This window comes from Haliotis cracherodii, unplaced genomic scaffold, assembly GCF_022045235.1.
Source record: "Haliotis cracherodii isolate W230 unplaced genomic scaffold, xgHalCrac1.p SCAF_13, whole genome shotgun sequence".
NCBI lineage: Eukaryota > Metazoa > Mollusca > Gastropoda > Lepetellida > Haliotidae > Haliotis > Haliotis cracherodii.
Genome location: NW_027266268.1, coordinates 24,137,881 through 24,160,687, shown reverse-complemented (window position 1 = coordinate 24,160,687; position 22,807 = coordinate 24,137,881). Strand labels below are relative to the sequence as shown.

General features: G+C 41.2%; 1 protein-coding gene across 1 annotated transcript in view; it reads right to left on the bottom strand.

Moving 5' to 3' along the window:
• LOC139459787 (tudor domain-containing protein 5-like) overlaps nt 1-22,807 on the bottom strand; it is a 76,072-nt gene that overhangs the window by 9,076 nt on the left and 44,189 nt on the right. The window contains exons 14-18 of the mRNA XM_071241453.1: nt 5,485-5,633; nt 4,722-4,836; nt 2,178-2,257; nt 648-707; nt 212-314 (exon numbers count right to left, since the gene is read on the bottom strand). Coding sequence (XP_071097554.1) covers nt 212-314; nt 648-707; nt 2,178-2,257; nt 4,722-4,836; nt 5,485-5,633 — 507 coding nt within the window. The remainder of the gene's footprint in view (nt 1-211; nt 315-647; nt 708-2,177; nt 2,258-4,721; nt 4,837-5,484; nt 5,634-22,807) is intronic.

The window sequence follows — 22,807 nt, the reverse complement described above, 5'->3', positions numbered from 1 at the left end:
AGTAAATTTTTTTTAAATCACAAACTACCAAAAGGCACCAGTTCATCACTAGACCTGTCCATGTGCCAAGTGTGGTTACAGTATCTTTCATGTTTTTGAGCTCTCAAAAGAAACTTGACAGATGGACAGACAGCACCCATTCCTAATCCCCCTTCTACTTCGTGGTGGGAGATAAAAAGCAGGAACGGACAACACTGTTCCCCATACTAACCTGCCAGTAGAGGTCATTTGGATCGAAGTCCCGGAGTATCTCCTCCACTCGTGCTTTCAGTCTTGTATTCGGATGATCAAAGGCATCCAAGATTTCTGGCAGTCTGCACACCAAACAACAGACATTACTTCTGATGAAGTTGATTCTTACCAAACAACACAGTTGCATCCATTTTAAACTTTTATGAGTAAAGGACATCCGTAAGACCCTGAATAGTTCGAAATATTATTCACATGAAAACTAACCAATAATCGTTTATGTATTACTTGGTTGCAAAGAGTAACTTGCCAAATCTAAGTGTATGAATAAAGATAGTTTCAGGGAAATATTAATCAATATCAATGTGTCAAGTTGGATGTATCTGCAGAAACTAAATGTTGTGAAACACAGACACCATGTTTCAAAAAGGGAAGTAACTCTTGAAGGCTTATCTTACCCTTTCAGTGCATAGATGGTGATGTAGGTCTTGAGCTCATGCATGGACTTCACTCCGTAGCTGCAGTGAGAGACAGGACATGATAGTTTTGTTTGTGATTTAACACAGCAGTAAGTATTATTACTAGACTAACTTAGTTAATCAAAACATTTCTTTAAAATAATAAGAAAGTATTTTCTTCGAAAGAACCTTTCCTCTTCTTCTGTTAACTAGACTTGGTTTTGTATGATTCAGACTTGCCTTGGCTTTTAGAAAGATAAAATAATAAATACATATCCATAAATTCAACAGTCATGGCACAGGACAACATTATTCCAGCAATAGGAGAGCATCCTACGAGTTATCAAGTCTGGACCAGACAATCGAGTGATTGATATTATGATCAACAATCCACACCGTCGGGATATGATGACACACAATCAGCCAAGTTACAGAGCCTGACCACCCAATCCATTTTGTTGCCTTTTATGACCAGCATATGTTGTTGGGAGGTCTTTTCTAACCCGGCATCCCCATAGAGTACCAAGTTTGGACCAGGCGAACTAGTGGTTGATATTATGAGCAACGTTCCATGTCATCGGCTACAATGACATCCTATGGACCAAGTCATCGAGCCTGAAGACCCAATACAAATTATTTGACAACAACAGAGTTGCCAACTCTAATTAAAGCTTTGGAATAATCAATAGCACTGAGTGATGGATAGGAGGGTAGCGATATGTCGAACAATGCCAATGGTTTGCACTGTGTCGATAGAAATATTAAAAGTGTCAATAGTATCATTGTGAATGTGCATGACAGTTTGCATTTAGTCATAAATAATACATATATTAAACAAATTTCAAACCTGTCTGTGTGGTTGGTCAGCAAGCCTTAGGACAATGTGACAAGTTGATGAAGATCTGCTCGGGAAACAAGCACTATCACCATTTCCAGCATAAGTCAAAGTCGTTGCCATGGAAACTCGAAAACTACTATTGTTGAAAATGCCAAGCTATCAACATTCACCAGTTCACCGTTAGACCTATCTGTGTGCCAAATTTGGTGAAGAAATAACATTCAATTTTCAAGATCTGCTCCCTAAACGACATCTTGCACGGGGGGACGGTGTACATTATAATACGTTGTGGGGGGCTAAATATCATAATTTGGGTTAGGAATAGCTAAATTTTAAACTTAAAAAAAAGAGAATGGTTAGCATCTGTGCAACAAGAGTCATCAGAAGATGACATATCCCTCTGATTTTCTGCTGCAATTTGGAATTGGAGTTTGGCTACTTCTACCCCACTTGGGGATCATTGCCATTGGATACCTTCAGTTCCGTAATGAAAAAGATAATGCTGTTCAGTATTTTTAAACATTCCAAATCATAAAAAGGCACCAGTTCACCACTAGACTGATCTGTATAGCAAATTTCATCAAGAAATATTTATCAGTTTTGGAGTTGCTCCAGAAACAGAGTACGGACGAACGAACATGCTGATCGTTATGTCCCCGTGTGACCCATGATAATATCCTCTGTGAACTTACAACAGCATGTCCTGGAACAGATGGGGGTAGTCTGACTGGCTGAGGACTTGTTTCTTCACAAGCATGTGCCTCGTCTGCAGCTGGGAAGAAGGAATTGGTGAGTTGGTAAGTATGATTTTATACTCTTCAAACAATATTCCAGCTAGGTCATGGACACCTGAAACACATTGACTAGGGCTGGGACAGGTAACTCAGTACTCGGGTCGGGTGGGTCCTGAGTAGGACCCGGGTACCCACAGGACAACCCGGACCCGTGGTTAGTCACGTGATATATTGTTAAATGACAAAAACTCACTATAGCTCAGTGGTTACACTACAAGTCGCTGATGTTCGCATTTCTTTCTGATGATGCACACATTCCTTTTTACTTGTATTTGTTTCAGTAAAGATAAAGCTTCAGTCAATTTCAGTGAACGCATGATCTGATTGTTTGATACATGTATCTGAATTGTTTTAGCCAGAAGTGCGGTAGAACAATTCCCAATCAGACATTTTGTTCCCAACTAATTTGACTTGCAGTGGGTACCCGGGTGGGGTCAGGTAATAGAGGGTCGGGTATCCGGGTGGTAAATTTGGACTCGTCCCAGCCCTAACATTGAACCCAGTTTGTGGTGAGAAGCCAATGCATCATCACTACATCACCCTGTAATCAACACGGACAATACTGATGGGTGTTACGGGTTCTTATGGTGTAGCTGTATACACTAAGTATTTTGAATATATAGTGCGGGTGGGTGGTATTTCTTTTGTTTTGTTGTTGTTCAAACTAGAATGTAACCAAATAAACAGTTGTGCCCAGTCAATGTGGGAAAGGGCCTCCCTACATCAATGTAGACCTTGATGAGTAAAATACTGGAAAACAGTAATTGACTACCATTGTACTACTAGTGTGTGCTTAATACTTGAGCTTTGATTTGATTTCACAACGCTAAGAAGCTATTTTTTTAAAAATGGAAATAAAAACGAAACGTGCGGATTACTTTATGTTGATACAGGCAGTGCCTGAGAACCAAAACTATCACATATTTTTAGCCTAAAAGAGAAATCCTAAATTATTTGAGTATAAGGTCTTTGATAGGCATCCAGAATTCCCCTGCAATTCCTGGATAGATTACTAAAGAGCAATGAAGCCATCTTGTTGATTCTTATTAAGTCACATAGGACACATAAACGTCATACATGTGCACATGGTGTTGTTGTTTTTGTTCTTGCTGTTGTTTAACACAGCACTTAGCAATATTACAGCTATATGACCGCGGTCTGTAAATATTCGAGTCCAGACCAGACAATCAAGTGATTGACATCATGAGCATTGATCCACGCAATTGGGATAGATGACATGCATCAAACAAGTCAGCGAGTCTGACCACCCGATCCTGTTAATCGCTTCTTACGACATGCATTGTCGCTTTTTACGGCAAGCATGGGTTGCTGAAGACCTATTATACCCCGGATCTTCACTGGTCGCACATGGTGACACTGCGAAAGCCTGAAGTGGTGCAGGCTAGAGATGTTTGCAGCTTATGGGTATGTGTGTTGAGACCACAGCTCTCTATGGGAGGAAAGCACAAGGCAGAGACACTTATCTATCCGTGGAAACCGAGAAACCATGTGCATGGTGCAGTTATACCAAGGATCATAATCAGACTGTGGGATTTGAACACATATTTGGATCCTGACATGACAAAGGGATACAACTTTGAACACTGACATTTTAGCTACTGAGACACAACTGTGACAAAGTCAAACATAGCCCAAGATTTTCTTCAATAATTGACTTTTGAACAGGATGTGTATTGAAAAAAAAAAATGTTTGGTCTGGAGCTGAAAAATATAATTTGTCTTCACAACTGTCTTCACAAGAGCATATTGAGACCTTTCCGCAGTATGTTTGATGTTTAACACCGCACTCAGCAGTATTCCAGCCATATAACGACGACCAGACAAACCAGTGTTGGGATACGATGGCAAGAAATCAATGATGTCACCAAGTCTTATCACACAATCCATGTCACCTCTTAAAGCCTGCATAGGTTGCTGGGGACCTTTTCTAACCAGGAATCCCAACGGAGTACCCTTGGACTGAAGCCATAAGTGAGTTGAGGAATAAAAACTGTTTGTACCATTTCAGAGCCAAAATCTTCAATCTATCCCAGAGTGTAACAGGAGCATAATCTCAGTCATTAAAGATATAAGGGAGTGAGTGAGTCTGGTTTTACACCTCTTTTAGCAATATTCCAGCAATATCATGGTGGGGGACACCAGAAATGGGCTTCACACATTGTACCCATACTGGGAATCGAATCCAGGTCTTCGGCGTGACAAGCGAATGCTTTAACCACTAGGCTACCCGACCGCCCCTCACACAATGTACCCGTCGGCAAACGCTTTAACCACTAGGCTACCCGACCGCCCCTCACACAATGTACCCGTGGGCAAACGCTTTAACCACTAGGCTACCCGACCGCCCCTCACACAATGTACCCGTCGGCAAATGCTTTAACCACTTGGCTACCCGACCGCCCACATTAAAGGTGACACTACCATGGACCGGAGGATATCCTCCTCCCAGAAGAGAGCCGATATTTCCGCGGAGATGATCCACGGTTCTGCCTCCCAGTTGATCACATGCACACAGAGGTCAGGGGTCAACTCCATTCTGAAAGGTCAAATGAGTACACTCAAATATCCTGGAATACACAATTGAAACATGTTTCAAAGCAAGTTCTAGGGATACGTTTTCTTCAATGAAACTTAATATCAGTGAATATTGCAACTCTGCACAATATTCTAGCAATATCATGATGGGGGGACACCAGCAATGGGCTTTATACGTTGTACCCATGTCAGGTTTTGAACCCGGGTCTTCGGCGTGACAAGCTAACGCTTTAACCACTAGAATATCTCATCGCTTCAAAATGGACCTCAAATACTGACTCGTAACATTCTGCGAGCAGCAATACACGGTTCTCCGATCTTTTGGAACATTATCTCATTCATATGTTTGACAGCAGTGACCAAAAAGGTTAAATTAAAAACCTTATGTAAGAATTTAGGTATGAGAAAACAACTGATCACTCTTGGCAAGTATATTATGCGAAAACAAGTAATAAGGAACCGTTTACCAGAAATAAGAGAAATATTGTATCATTTAAAAGTAAGAGGAACAGTGAATCATTTAGAAATAAGAGGAACACTGTATCATTTAGAAATAAGAGGATCACTGTACCTCTTAGAAATCAGAGGAATATTGCATCTTTCCTGTGAGCTTAAACAGTCAGCATTTATTATTTATAGAACTACGTACGGACGAACAAATCTTGGACTGCCTCCTTCTGATCCCGATCCAGCACTTTCAGGTTGACCTGCAGTATCCATGGCAACAGAGTGTTTGGCAGCGCCACCTATTGGTGAGCCGCCAGATGTAATGCCATATATAAGAGCATCATCGGGAACCTGAAGAAATAAATGGACAAAGTTAAAAAAAAAAGGGTAGAGTTGGTCCCCTATGCTTGATGTAGAGGTGACCTTATGGTGGTGAGGCTCATTGATTGGGTTGATAGTGTATCATCGTACCCTAAAGATGTGGATCATTGCTCATTATATCCATCACTGGATTATCTGGTCTAGACATGATATTTACAGGTTGCATATTGCTGGATTATAACAACTGACAAACATAATGTAACTGTTGTTCACAGTAGGAAATTCTATATTACTCTAAACAAGTTAAACAACACCCACAATTAGAGGTTAGGTGAAATGGGGTTTAACGTCGCGTCCAAGATTATTGCACTTATATAGCAATGTGCATGCACGTGTAAATGTGTGTGTGTGGCTGCTTGTACTAGTCCGGACTGATGCCGGTTTATAGTGCTAGCACACTGAGATACCATGCAGCAGATAAACATGAATACCCCACTCAGACACAGTATACTGACTCCGAGCCGACCAGTCCTTGTTTTAGCTCCTTAATGCCGAGCGCCAGACAGGGTAACAACAAGTACCATCTTTTAATGTCTTTTGGTATGACGCGGCTGGGGATCGAACCCCAGACCTTCCGCTCTTCGGGCGGGCGCTCTACCACGGAGGCGGTCCTCCCACAATTAGAAGGCTGTGTGTTGCAATAGATTAACTGTAATGCCTTGACAGATTAACTATAGTCATATGAAAAAATGTGGTGTTCCTCAACTTATTTTGAGTAGTATATATGCTATATGCAAATCGTTCCTCACTAATCATAAATTCTAGGCCATGTATACACAAGTGTGGCAACTTTCACGCAGAATTACGACAGTAGTAGATCAATAAGTGGAATGAGTAGCTGGTCTTCATCAATTATAAGGGACGGTCCGGTAGCCTGGTGGTTTTAGAGTTCGCTCGTCACACCAAAGACCCGGGTTCGATTCCTGACATGGGTACAATGTTTGAAGCCCATTTCTGGTGTCCCCTGCTGTGATATTGCTGGAATATTGCTTAAAGTGGCATAAAACCATACTCACTAACTCATGCACTCACTCATCCATTATAAGTCTCATTATTCACACACAGCCTTGTAGCAGTTATAAGCTTAGTTGCATAGTAAATAAACTAATCAGGGCTTGATGCTAATTACAAAGAGGCCTAAAGGGATAAAGTTTGATTAGTGTGGCCTGCTAAAAGACAGTTGTCTAACTGCAGCAGCAGCAATGTCAATCCGTTCAAAAACATTCTACAGCTCTACCTTTTTCATTCGCACATAGTTGGTTTGTTTGTTGTTAAACGCCGCACTCAGCAATATTCCAACTATATGATGGCGGTCTGTAAAAAATGGAGTCTGGACCAGACAATCCAGTGATTAATATCATGGGCATCCCATTAGTTTCCTCTTACGACAGGCATAGTCGCCTTTTACGGCAAGCATGGGTTGCTGAAGACCTATTCTACCCCGGATCTTCGAAGGTCTTGCCAATAGTGAGTGAGTGAGTGAGTGAGTGGGTGGGTGGGTGGGTGAGTGAGTGAGTGAGTGAGTGAGTGAGTGAGTGGGTGGGTGGGTGGGTGGGTGAGTGAGTGAGTGAGTGAGTGAGTGAGTGGGTGGTTGAGTGGTTGAGTGAGTGAGTGAGTGGGTGGGTGAGTGAGTGAGTGGGTGACATAACTCGGTTAAGCACCTATTTTCAGCTGAGGGACCACATATCTAGAGTTCTGAGAGACCAAGAATGCTCTTCACTTCATTAGACCCAGGTTGAACCTGGTGCACACAAACCACTACTGACAGATTTTGCAAGTTTCTTGTTTTACAAGATGCTCAGTGATATTCCTGCCTCATGATGGTGACCCGTAAATAATTACATCTTGACCCGACAATTCAGAGATTCATGTCATCAAAGTGTAATGGCACGCAATATGCCAAGTCACCAAGTCTGACCACCCAATCCATTAAGTCGTCTCTTACGACCAGCATAAGTTACTCATATATCTGGCATATATCTTATATTACAAGCTACAGATGTTATACAAACTTTATTTCCTTGGCATAGTTAACAGTTTTATGGGTTCTATTCAATGAATTAATGTTGTTTTGTGTTTTGCTGAAAATTGAATGTACGGTTCAAAAGGTTGTAAATACTGAACACGATTTGAATGCTGATAATTTTTGATTCACCAAATCTTCTTTATTCATAACACCCTAGAACAACTGTGAGTGAGTGAGTGAGTTGGGTTTAACGCCGCTTTTAACATTATTCCAGTTATATCACGGCGTGTCAGATTAATGTGGGAGGAAAGCCCGAAGTGATGTAGGTCTCGGACGTTTACCACTTCGGTGAAACTCATGAGCACGGGTATGGTGCTGACAAACCTATAAACATATTTAGGGAGAACCAGAATTTGAACCCACAATCATAGGTTTCTGGCGTGCCCAAGGGACACAACTCTGCACAGAGAATAGCGGCGCCTTAGACGACTGGGCTACCCGTGCCCCCCCATTAATTCATTACTATTTACCCATCCATTATTACTGACATATTGTAGAACAATTACTTTGGCAACCATCAGGTTGGAACAATAATTATGTAACATGCAGGTCCCGTCAGCAAACAGTCATATACAAACACTAGTTATGCTTTTATTCATGCCTTCTGTATTCTATCTAGTTATAGTAATCAATTATCAATGATGCATCATGGCTGTTTCTGAGTGAGTGAGTGAGTGAGTGAGTGAGTGAGTGAGTGAGTGAGTGAGAGAGTGAGTGAGTGAGTGAGCGTCATGTTAACTCATTCACTCATTGTTTTGAGGAGATATGTCATAATAAGTAAAGAATGTTTACACATTTATAAGTCTCGCAGAAATAGCATTCAAAGATTTTAAAGATTAATCAAGATGTCATATGTGCATATTTGACACTCATATCTGAGTCATAAAAACAGCATTCACTCCAAAAAATATACATTTATCAAATTATCGTCAAAAGTTAAATTTATCAGTCACAGCAAATAGCATTCACTGAATGTTTTAAGAAGATTTATCAAATTTCATGTAATATTTTTAGTTTTCAAACTCATAAATCATTCAAGAACTATGTACAAGTTTTAAGTTAACCAGCATAAGGTATAATATATGACAAGTGCCTCACAAACCACGCAAGTTGACAACTGTAGACATTTAACATAACATTTTCAACCCAGTCAGACAAAACATCCACAACTCTTGCATAGAACCTATCACTCAAAGAAACCAATACACGGGTATATGAAGAGTTTATACCACTATAAACCATGCACATTGATAATTGCTGACATTAAATAAAACCACTTTCAACAGTCAGACAAAGCATCTACCACTGAGCACTGTTATTCAAAGAAAACCACAGACAGGTATAAGAAGAGTGCTGCACGCCCACACAATCTGGGCCTACCCCAGAGCTGGGACAAGCCAGGACCTGTCACTCCTGGTCCTCGGAAATCAATACCTGTCAATACCCGACATTGATCTGCTACTGGGTCACCCCCGCTCCCTCCATACCTGGAGGCAGACCCACTACAGTCTTGTCAGTGTCAGGCCACTACTGGAAGCAATTAAAGGATATTAAACCTACAACAGCCTATTCTCTCAGCAAGGTAAGCTTAGTGTAAACTTGTCTGCTTTGTATGTTGTTAATGTTGATGCTACTCCAAAGTTGTCAAACATGTTTACATTATACATAGCATATGATTGGTGGCTTATTTGAATGACGTTTAATTATTACCATAACAAACGTGTTTACTCAGGGCAAACAGCAGTTGTCCCTATGGAGCTACTAATGTATAGCATGTGAAGAGTAGGTGATATTACTGGTGATTTATTTTAATGAGTTGGATCAGGACAAATACTTTTTTACCTTGACAGATATGAATAATGCAGCACAATGCAAGTGTTAGAACAAGCTTTGTCTGCAAGATTATACAGTGTTATTTTGAGTTATGTAGATCAAGATGGCTTCTCTGTATCACTAATGGCCTGGTGATACCTATTACTTTTCGTAAACTATACGGACGTGGTTAAGCATGGCAGTGTGTTTCTTGATATGATTAGCAGCATGGCACAGTGTCACTGGTGTCATTACAAGACATACAGGTACATGCTGGTGAGTGAGTGAGTGAGATGGTGAGTGAGTGAATGAGTGAGATGGTGAGTGAGATGGTGAGTGAGTAAGTGAGTGAGCTGGTGAGTGAGCTGGTGAGTGAGTGAGTGAGATGGTGAGTGAGTGAGTGAGTGAGTGAGCTGGTGAGTGAGTGAGTGAGTGAGCTGGTGAGTGAGTGGGTGAGTGAGTGAGTGAGATGGTGAGTGAGTGGGTGAGTGAGTGAGTGAGCAAGCTGGTGGGTGAGTGAGTGAGTGAACTGGTGAGTGAGTGAGTGAGTGAAGGTGTGAGCCAGTGAAAGTGAGTGAGAGGAGTGAGCTGGTGAGTGAGTGAGTGAGTGAGCTGGTGAGTGAGTGAGCTGGTGAGTGAGTGAGTGAGTGAAGGTGTGAGCCAGTGAAAGTGAGTGAGAGGAGTGAGCTGGTGAGCGAGTGAAGGAGTGAGTGAGAGGAGTTAGTTGGTGAGTGAAAACGAATGAGTGAGTGAGTGAGTGAGTGAGTGAGTGAGTATGGTTTTACGCCGCATTTTGCAATATTCCAGCAATATCACGGCAGGGGACAATACAAAAATGGGCTTCACAGTGAGTGAGTGAGAGGAGTGAAGGAGTGAGTGAAGGAATGATTGAGTGAAGGAGTGTGTGGGTGAAGGAGTACTTGAGTGAAGGAATGAGAGTAAATAAAGGAGTAATTGAGTGAGTGAATGAGAGTAAATAAAGGAGTAATTGAGTGAGTGAATGAGAGTAAATGAAGGATTAATTGAGTGATTGAGTGAATGAAGGAGTGAGTGGTGAGGGAGTAAATGAGAGAGAGGGTGATTGAAAGAGTGAAGGAAGGAGAGATTAAAGGAATGATTGCAGGAATGAAGGAATGTGGGAGTGATGGAAGGAGTGAGTGAATGAGCAGGATTCCTGGCAATAATCCAGCCCATATAATGGCCAGAGACATGCATCCATCATGAGAACTGAACCTTGGAATGAGGCTTGGCACTTTAACAACTGCCTCCTCCAAGCATAAGTCTCACATGAAGTGCTGGTTTATTGTGAAACTAGATATACTACTCCAGTGCCATAGTCAGCCAGGGGGGCAAGGGGGGCAGTTGCCCCACCTAGATTTTTTATAGAAAACAGTTTTATTTGAATCAAGTTGGGGACAAGTGATACCTGTACAAATATTTGCATATTTGCACCCCCCTTGTAAAAAAAAGTTAACTACGGCCTTGTACTCGGCGTTTGAAAGGGATAATCCTAGTGTTCTAAGCGGAAACTAAAACCGACAAATATTAATCAATACAGACATGGAACCAGTTTGTGCTAAAAACTTTTGAGTCCACTCTGAAAATTGGCTCTTAGCTTCATTTTCATTAGATTTTAGTGTTGTCATACAGACTATTTATTATTAGCTGACCTAGCTAGACAGAACAGGACTAGTGGATTAAGACTGTGGAACAACTTATTTTCTCTTTCATTTAGTTGCATTTCTATTCGCACTTGTCCGAGTTTCATAACAGTTTAACCTTTGGCTGGCTATTGATATAGATCATAGAGATTGATAATCGTTAACTACTGAAATATCGATCAATTATTGATAAATATCGAAGAAAGAACTTTAAGCAAATATGCAACAAAGTCCCAAAAGAAATCAACATATTTCACACAACTGGTGAGCATTGACACATTTATGCTAGGATTACTTTGTGGACATTTGAGATATAACAAAAACAACTTCTTTCCATCTTTGACAATCGACAATATTGAAAACGACAAGTCTGTTTCGATAAATCTAAACTATATTTCATCACAATAGTTCATATGGTTCAGTTTCATATCGATCATCGTTAATATTTCTTCCCATCCACGATAATTCCACTTATCTTTTCAGCCAGCCCTTAAGTTTAACCACTTCATGAAGAGTCGAGTATCATGTCCTAAAACTTTCTCTCTATGATACATTAATATTGCATTAACATCATACCAAAGCCTCTCACTCACATAATACTGTACAGTCACTAAGTTCTATACTGTAGTAGTTAACAAGGGTCCATAACTCATCTGTCAACATGGTGAGTGTGTACCAGCACCACCTCCCCAGACACACTCAGTGGGCGAAGTGATGATGTGTATCTACATGTCCAGATTGTCACAGATCACTAGGGCTGCAACGAATACACAATGAGGCGAATACGATTCGTATCACGAATATAGGGTAATGAATACGAATATTAATTCACAAATACAATAACAAGTTTGATGTAGCAGTTGAAATATTATTTGTATTATTTGTTATATTCAGTGAAACATCGACAAAATAAATTATTTGACATGGTTTGTTAATGATTAATATATTATACATTTATATACTGCACTTGTCCAGGTACTAGTATCTGCTCAAATGCTACAATGACCAGTGACCACAATACTGTCAAACTAAATATCATAAGAGTGTTGTCTTTGAAGAAATCTATGCATGTTCTTATGATATATTTTGATACAGGGTATGTAAGTATGCAGATGCTTGCATATTAAAAAATATTCGATTCTAGTGGCCACGAATAATGAATTCAATTCATGAATGGATACGGTTCGATTCACAAATCGTAACAGCCCTACAGTGCAGCCTCCATGTTTGCTGTAAATGGCGACTAAGCTTGTCATAAGGGGCGACCAACGGGATCAGGTGGTCAGACTTGCTGACTTGTTTGATGCATGTCATCATATCCCAATTGCGTAGATCGATGCTCATGTTGTCAATCACTGGATTGACTGGTCCAGACGCGATTATTGACAGACTGCCGTCACATAGCTGGAATATTGCCAAGTGTGGCGATAAACAACAAACAAAACAGCCTTCACTCTGTGGATACAAGACAAAACATCTCATGTTTGTCTTGTACAAAGATCTTCCCCATGCTATTCATGTCTTCTATTTGAAAACATGTTTCATCTCACTGTATTAATGAAACGCATAGACACCTGATTCAATGGACCAAATCATTAACGTCAAACTTAATAGAATCTTTCAAAAACTGGTATTGATTTATAAATGTGCTTGAGCATTGCAAATGAAAAGATATTTACATTCCACGATAATATTCAGAATTCTTTTCTCTCTCATACACTGAGATTATACCTTGAACTTGACATCCAAGGAATAAAACTGGACTATACTTATCAGTAGATGAGGTGAGGTGAAATGGAGTTTAACATCGCTTATAAGGTAATTGCAGTTATATAGTGACGTGCATGCATATGCATGTCTGTGTGTGTGGCTCCTATTGGTCTGCACTAATGACAGATTTATAGTGCGAGTACACTGGGATACCATGCGACAGTGTAACATGGATACCCCACCCAGAGACAGTATACTCACAGACTCCAAGCTGACCAACCCTAAAATGTTTTAGCCCCTTAATGCAGAGCGCCAGACAGTGTGAGTGAGTGAGTTGGGTTTAACGCCGCTTTTAACAGTATTCCAGTTATATCATGGTGTGTCAGTTTAATGTGGGAGGAAAGCCCGAAGTGATGTAGGTCTCAGAGGTTTACCACTTCGGTGAAACCCACGAACACGGGTATGGTGCTGACAAACCCAGAAATATAATTGGGGAGAATGGGGATTCGAACACACAATCATAGGTTTCTGGCATGCCTAAGGGACGCAACTCTGCACAGCGAATCGAGGCGCCTTAGACGACTGGGCCACCCGTGCCCCCAGCGCCAGACAGAGTAACAAGAGGTGCCATCATTTAATGTCTTTTGGTATGCCACAGGTAGGGATGAGTGAGTGAGTGAGTGAATATGGTTTTACGCCGCTTTTAGCAATATTCCAGCAATATCACAGCGGGGGACACCAGAAATGGGCTTCACACATTGTACCCATGTCGGGAATCGAACTCGGGTCTTCGGCGTGGCGAGCGAACGCTTTAACCATTAGGCTACCCGACCGCCCAGGTAGGGATGAAAACACCCAAGCTTCTGCTCTCTGGGCAGATGCTCTATGAACTAGCCCAGGGGGCATCATATACAGTCAATGGTACATTGCATTAATTCAGTTTAATTGACCGACATATTTCCCCGCCATAGCACCTAATTGTAATGCCAATATTGAACACGTCTATGAGATCTTTTCACAGAAGATATGTGTAGCCTTGATGGTCTGTGAATATCAACTCGTTCATGCAGTACTATTAAGTGCAATACGGCAACATGTTTTGTCTAACAGACACATGCCTGACCACTTTGGTGAACCAATGCTCCTGTGTTTATGTGGATATGAGACCTAGTTGTATATAAGAGATGGGGCATGTGTAATGGACATATCATGCTGGGTTACGACCTGTGACAAAGATTTTTCACGCATATCTGTTTGCATAAAATATTGAGTCCGAGCCTAAAAAGCAAGGCGACAAATGACAAGATGTCATGTGACTTACATTACACGATCACACAAAAAGATCGAAATAGTAGCTTAGATGCAAGTTTGATAATTTGAAGAAATATTTTTCGGATTCTAATTATTACTTTATTTATTTACGATTTGCTTGAAACGACTTTACACGTCGGATATGGACCTGTTAACAAAGCATATTTCCCAGATTATTTTTATCAACTTTCAAAAACATTGAGCGAAATAGTTCATAAATTTATATTTATCAATAAAATATGACAAATTGAAATGAAAAACATATTTTCAGACATTGTTGAAAAGTGATAGATTCAATGCATGAACAATACGACAAGTGGTGTGGTGTCTGGGGACTCGTGATGCTGTGGCTGGTGAACCAGCCAGCGATGTTGAAAGAGCTAAACAACAAACAACAATCCTACATCAATACCTTTTCCCAGCGCCAGTCTAGTGATTAACTGTCACCTCTCCCACAGAATGATTAGGTGGAACACTCGGCAATCAAACTTAAGACTAAACAAGCCGAACAAGCTGGAAGTCCTCAAGTGTAGCTAGTTTACTGAAGTGAGTTAGTGAGTGATCAAGTGTTTGATCATTGTTTAAGGCTGCAGTCATCAATATTCAAGCCATATCATGGTGGCCTCTAAATAATTAAGCTTTGACAAGGTAAATCAGTGATTATTAGTACGAACAACTATCTCCGCTACTAGGGCATGACGACACACAATCACACATTAGAACCATCTATCCCAATTTATTTAGCTGTGGGGAAAGTGGGGTAGCTTAGTGGTTTAAGCGTTCTCTCGTCATGCTGAAGCCCCGGGTTCGACTCCCCATATGGGCACAATGTGTGAAGCCAATTTTTGGTGTTCTCCGCCGTGATATTCCTGGTATATTGCTAAAGCGGCGTAAAATCCAACTCACTCACTTATTCAGCTGGTACAACAAACACCAAGTTCTACGAACATTTTTGCTGGATCTCCACAGAAACAATCTTACGTCCTAAGGATAATAAACATCCAATCAATGTCTACAAATACAGCAAGGTAGACTTAAGTGCAGCCTGTTCCATTAGGAACACAAACATACCTATCACCTGCCAACAACACTCACTTCAGCCATGTTACACACAGCCGTTGACAGGCAATCCATTCCCCCCCACTCAAATCTCCAAACACAAAGAGATCCCATTTAAACTTCTATCAACACCATAGAATGCCCATGGCTCCATTACCTGCTGTGTGTGGTGCTAAATCCATTTGTTTGTACAGCCTAGGTCCCTCATAGTGTATGTTGCTTTCCCCCAGACAAAGTAACTGATGTCCATACTTGACTAAGTGTTAACGATTTCATCGCTCAAGTTGACTGTGCAAGCCTTTTAATGTGCTATATAGAATCTGTCATCAAGTGTGGTTTGTTGTTTAACGCTGCACTCAGCAATAATCGAGCTATATGATCGAGGTTTGTAAATAACCGAGTCTGGATGAGACAATCCAGTGATTGACATCATGAGCATCGATCTACGTAATTGGGTTACGATGACATGCATCAACCAAGTTATCAAGTCTGACCACCTGATTCTATTAGTCGCCTCTTATGGGTTGCTGGAAACATATTCTCTCCCGGATCTTCACAGGGGGAGACAAGCATGGGTTGCTGGAGACCTATTCTCCCATGGATCTTCACAAGGGGAGATAAGCATGGGTTGCTGGAGACCTATTCTCCCACAGATCTTCACAGGGGGAGATAAGCATGGATTGCTGGAGACCTATTCTCCTCCGGATCTTCACAGGGGGGGGGGGGGAGACAAGCATGGGTTGCTGGAGACCTATTTGCCCCCTGATCTTCACGGAGGGAGACAAGCATGGATTGCTGGAGACCTATTCGCCCCATGGTCTTCACAGGGGGGGGGGAGACAAGCATGGATTGCTGGAGACCTATTCTCCGGATCTTCACAGGGGGAGACAAGCATGGGTTGCTGGAGACCTATTCGCCCCCGGATCTTCACAGGGGGAGACAAGCATGGGTTGCTGGAGACCTATTCTCCCACGGATCTTCACAGGGGGAGACAAGCATGGGTTGCTGGAGACCTATTCGCCCCCGGATCTTCACGGAGGGAGACAAGCATGGATTGCTGGAGACCTATTCTCCTCCAGATCTTCACAGGGGGAGATAAGCATGGATTGCTAGAGACCTATTCTCCTCCAGATCTTCACAGGGGGAGATAAGCATGGATTGCTGGAGACCTATTCTCCTCCGGATCTTCACAGGGGGAGATAAGCATGGATTGCTGGAGACCTATTCTCCTCCGGATCTTCACAGGGGGAGATAAGCATGGATTGCTGGAGACCTATTCTCCTCCGGATCTTCACAAGGCGAGATAAGCATGGATTGCTGGAGACCTATTCTCCTGCGGATATTCACAGGGGGAGATAAGCATGGGTTGCTGGAGACCTATTTTCCTCCGGATATTCACAGGGGGAGATAAGCATGAATTGCTGGAGACCTATTCTCCTGCAGATATTCACAGGGGGAGATAAGCATGGATTGCTGGAGACCTATTCTCCTGCGGATATTCACAGGGGGAGATAAGCATGGATTGCTACAGACCTATTCTCCTCCGGATCTTCACGGGGGGAGATAAGCATGGATTGCTGGAGACCTATTCTCCTGCGGATATTCACAGGGGGAGATAAGCATGGATTGCTAGAGACCTATTCTCCTCCAGATCTTCACAGGGGGAGATAAGCATGGATTGCTAGAGACCTATTCTCCTCCGGATCTTCACAGGGGAGATAAGCATGGATTGCTGGAGACCTATTCTCCTCCGGATCTTCACAGGGGTAGACAAGAATGGGTTGCTGGAGACCTACTCTCTCCCGGATCTTCACAGGGGGAGACAAGCCTGTGTTGCTAGAGACCTATTCTTGATTGATGGTTGGACCATCCCAACCGATCTAACTTAATTTCGTGTCATTTTGCTGCTTTTCAATGTTAGGTTCAATAACAAAACATGGGCAGTCGGGGAGCCGAATGCTCACTCACTCACTCACTCAATAACAAAAACAATCACAGATACATACTTCAGCACTTTAGCTTTTAAAAACGATAATGGCTTCTCTCCTTATTTGTTTTCTTCCAAGTACTAAGCCATAAGTAAATATGGAAAATTGCATGCGATTGCCAGGTGGCTTGGACCTTCCATTCAATCTTTGATTGTTTCAATTAATCAGACCACCAGTAATGGCAAATTACTATAGGTTGGTCTCAAGAGATGTAGGAGTGAATTCTCCAGGATTTTAAACTAGTGAGTGAGTAGGTATGGTTTTACGCCCCTTTTGGCAGTATTCCAGCAGTATCACAGTGGGGGACACCACAAATGGGCTTCACACATTGTACTCTTTAACCACTAGGCTACCCGACCGACCCTGGATTATAAACTAAGTACCTCTGGTAGGCATATTTGGAGAAAAAATTATCTTGTTAAAAATTGGGATTTTTCTAATTTCTTATAAGGTTTATTTTAACATTGTATTTTGAAATTGCAAACAACGCAATAACATATACCTGAGCATGACAACCTCTTCCTAATTTATTCCTCCTGTTATCTGTGAAATACAGGTTATTTTAAAAACCCATTTAAGTAGCTATTTGTTACATATACTGACATAAATTGGGAAACTTTTAATTCCATTTTGGGAATTTTTAATATCATTTGTTGCTGACTTGGGTCCAAATATTGGTCCCTGAGAAGGTCTAGATAGTTCCCTCTTCATGTTCACCACTCTAGTGACACCCATGAGCAGAGCAAGGTATCGACAAACCACACATTCCAATCAGTCCCATTCATGGATATCATCAGCAGATCCTGGCAGCGCTAAGGGACAGAACTCTGCACATTGAATTGTGGCATCTTAATCAATGGCCACACAAGCCCACATACAAGAGTGAGAAAGATATCTGGGCCCTGTTCCACAAAGCAATCTTAGCACTAAGACGATTGTGACTCAAATATTTAACATAGACTTATGATAATTGTAGCGCTAAGATAGCTTTGTGCAGCAGGGCCCTGGTGAAATATTATTTAAAGAAGACTAAAACAAGGCTGCAACTGATTAATCAACTCAACGAACACAATAAAATGTCCTCAATTCCGATCCCAGATTAGCTTGATTAATGGAAGAGCAGGCTTCAGATGTTTCTTCATGATCAGATAACATTAATTAAGTACGCCAACTTCAACAACACATCAATTATTCAAGGTCGTCACATGTTATCTATATAGGGACCGACCATTTCATATTCTGGGAGGCCTGGAAGTTTTTGTGAGAAAATAATTTGTTCAAGAAAATACTTGGGGGGGGGGGGGGGGGGGGGGGGGGGGAGGATGTTGGGAATCTTCAGGTTTTGGAAATTGGAAAAAAAAGGTTTGCTGGACATAAAAAAATTTTATCCTTGTAGAGAAAAAATAAACTTCTGTTTCTTGTCAGGGGCTACCATAAGCCCTAAGATAATTAATCTTACATTTTAAAAATCATTTCACAACTTAATAGATTTTCTTGCAGAATTATGGATATTGTTCCATATAATTTGCCTTAGGTGTTAAGATAATCAATTAGTACAAATCATATGGGTAATCCATAACAACATAATCAAGTTGCCAATGATAACAATTTGCCAAATGAATCAGGAGTTGATTGCAATACAATCATGAGTTAAGTGTGATTCCAATCTGGCTAAGCCGTCATTGAGCCATTGAGCCATTGAGCGTCACTGCTCTAGTTATAACTCTGATGTGGGTCATGGCTGCTTCACAAGCAGGTTATAACGCTCTGAGCACCAGCTCATAGGGAATCAAGGGGCCTCAGTTAACCAGTAATCTAGATTGCAGTTTGAATAATTAAGGCCTTATTTCATCAGTTAGTTGACGGATGTTTCTCTCAATAAATCATCAATAAAAACTAAAATGGCTTATAGAATAAATATTACTTTTAAAAAATATAGGAAATGTCATGCATCAAGAGGCCTTGAGCCATTGAGTTATATACATTCATGGTTTTATACATTATTCTTAGTTTTAACTCCCACATAAATTCACGAAAATGAAGCCACAGATTTTGTTCGGAGGTTAGATATTTTTTCAGCTATATTTGCAAATCCCGATATACTTTTAATAAAAACGCTTAGCCTCATTGCTTGTTTTACAAAGAGCGTCTTGCGGCAATGTTTTTTTTCATCAGTCTGAAGCACAATTTTTAAATTTATTTTAAGCATTTTCTTGGACAATTTCTTTTTTTTGGACAACAATCCCGTCCCCACCAACAAGGATTATCCATAACTGTTATCGACTTGTGTTATATAGTTATATATATGATACAGTAAACTACGTTTATAGCAAATACGCATATAACGAACTGACGGATATAACAAACTTACTTTTTGTCCAAACATTTGCTGTATTTACGATTAGAACAAACTACGGTAGTAACGAACTAAACATAGTGGTCCCTTGAGTTTGTTATCATAAACCATAGTTTACTGCTTATGAAAGGACATGTGGGTGACATTTTGTATTTCACTCCTCCATATTAACAAGTAGACTCACGATGTCATCATCACGCATATGTCCACTGTAAAGATACAAATTGTTACACCTGGCATACACTCCGCGATATTTGCAAATAAACTCAAGATCGCAGCAATCACCAATGAACAAACACTTGATGAAAATCATTGATCGGTGTCTTCTAGGACTTCAAAAACAGCATGTATACACCAATCATCTCAGGAGAACAGTAATCTGAGATTAGATTGTCAACGTAAAACATCAAGGTGTAATAAATATCATTTTCATGATTACCATATGATTTATACATTTAATGATCCCCAATGGAATACATGTGTCCGATGCAGTCTTCCGGTTTAGTCTCCATGGTACCAGCCGTTTCCCATCAGTCATCACCATGTTACAAAATCTAATCCTCTCAAGGGGAAGACATTGTTTTCGTGATATTCAACTTGTTCAAGGACGTCTGCTTCCAGAGCAAACATGATATACATCAATCTACAGAAGTTTCATCATATTTCATCTGTCCGTTCATATAAATGCTGTTGTTATCAATTGTTAAAGCTTTATTCACAACCATACATGTTTTCTGACCTTATTTTTTACAAGCCACAAGTCCTTAACAAAATCGAACCCCACATATTCAAAATGCCTAATAAGGTAAGTCAACTCATGATGTTACCCGTGAAGATCCGGGGTAGAATATATCTGTAAAAGGCGACTATGCTTGTCGTAAGAGGTGACTAACGGGATCGGTTGGTCCGAGGCTCGCTGACTTGGTTGAAGCATGACATCAAACCCAATTGTGTGGATCGTTGCTCATGATATCAATCACTTGATTGTCTGGTCCAGACTCGATTATTTACAGACCGCCGACATATAGCTGGAATATTGCTGAGCGCGGTGTTAAACAACAAACCAAACCAAACCAAAAACTCATGATGTACCTAATACCCAATCACCAACTGATTGCTCATTGAACACATTCCATCTGTTAATACTCATATTTTCCCATGCTGGCTTCAATGTGGGAAATTAACTTCTTTATCCCACATGCTAGGCCAGGGTAATAAGTACAAAAAGAATCTAAGACAAAAGAACAATCTTTGCAAAAAGCAACACAACTAAGCCTTACAACTATCTGATACGTAAGAGCTGGATTGATCAAACAATCACAATCCAAAAATAGGTTGACTCAAAGTAAGTCTAAACTTTCCGTACAAAATAAACAATGAACCTGAATATTAGCAAGGAAATGCTGAGATTAATTCAGCTGATGACCAACATGAAGCTGCTATGCTTATCTCCTCTCATCAAAAAGGGATAGATAGCCCTGAATTATTAACGATCACTGACTCCTTAGGGCAACATGGCAGCGTAGGTAAAGTGACAACGTCAAGCAATCCCATATTGATCAGCATAGTAGCAGAGTTGGGGTATACAAAGCCGTAACAACCGGTCGTGTGGGTAGACGCGGGCTAGGTAAACTTGGTCTGGTGAAAATCAGGTGCTGACAATCTATCTCCACACAAACCTGTATTGATCAGTGAGATGAAGCCTTAAGTCATGCATGACTAAAAGAAATGATGTGCTAGATGTCATGTAAATAAGCCAGGTGTAAGTGATTAGGATCACCAGTGAGCACTGTGACAGCCAAGCAGGCAATGTTTCTCGATGGAATACATTAATGGATTCTTTGTCATCTATTCCAATTAGACCAATACTTCTCATCATGATCAATTGAAAACCGTCTAGATTCTATAGCAAAAGACCTTCAGTCCGTAACAGAACTGTTGTGGATTGGCCTGGATATACCTCTCACTATAATTAGGGTCTGAAACAGCATATTCGCCTGGTGGGACATTCATGTTTATACCAACCACTGTGATATGTCAGTGACAGTCCTATAAAGGATTAATCGACTCATCTGATTCAGGCTAAACTCATGGATTGTGGATCAAATGACAGGACTAAATTCCATTGTCTACATAAAGATCAATTTGTCGGCCTGATGTGTCAAGCTTTTAAGCCATAACAAACTTGTTTGCATGCCATTTAATGTACAGCTTGAAAACAACTAGATCAGTTGGATCCTAAGAATCACAGTGAAGACAATTGGACCAATGAGGTACAATTAACTGATTCAGAAACAGGATAGTAGCCACATTCTGCCACAGTAGAAAGGTATTTGGCTGTATTCAGTCAAAGAGATTTGGCTGTAACCAGTGCGAAGAGATTTGGCGGTATTCAGTGCAGAGAGATTTGGCTGTAATCAATGCAAAGAGATTTGGCTGTAACCAATGCAAAGAGATTTGGCGGTATTCAGTGCAGAGAGATTTGGCTGTAATCAATGCAAAGAGATTTGGGCTGTAACCAGTGCAAGGAGCTTGGGCTGTAACCAGTGCAAGGAGCTTGGGCTGTAACCAGTGCAAGGAGTTTGGGCTGCAACCAGTGCAAGGAGCTTGGGCTGTACCCAGTGCAAGGAGCTTGGGCTGTAGCCAGTGCAAGGAGTTTGGGCTGCAACCAGTGCAAGGAGCTTGGGCTGTACCCAGTGCAAAGAGCTTGGGCTGTAACCAGTGCAAGTAGATTTGGCTGTAACCAGTGCAAGGAGCTTGGGCTGTACCCAGTGCAAGGAGCTTGGGCTGTAACCAGTGCAAGGAGCTTGGGCTGTAACCAGTGCAAGTAGTTTTGGCTGTAACCAGTGCAAGGAGTTTTGGCTGTAACCAGTGCAAGTAGTTTTGGCTGTAACCAGTGCAAGTAGATTTGGCTGTAACCAGTGCAAGGAGCTTGGGCTGTAACCAGTGCAAGTAGCTTGGGCTGTAACCAGTGCAAGAAGTTTTGGCTGCAACCAGTGCAAGTAGATTTGGCTGTAACCAGTGCAAGGAGCTTGGGCTGTACCCAGTGCAAGGAGCTTGGGCTGTAACCAGTGCAAGGAGTTTTGGCTGCAACCAGTGCAAGGAGCTTGGGCTGTAACCAGTGCAAGTAGCTTTGGCTGTAAACAGTGCAAGTAGATTTGGCTGTAACCAGTGCAAGTATATTTGGCTGTAACCAGTGCAAGGAGTTTTGGCTGTAACCA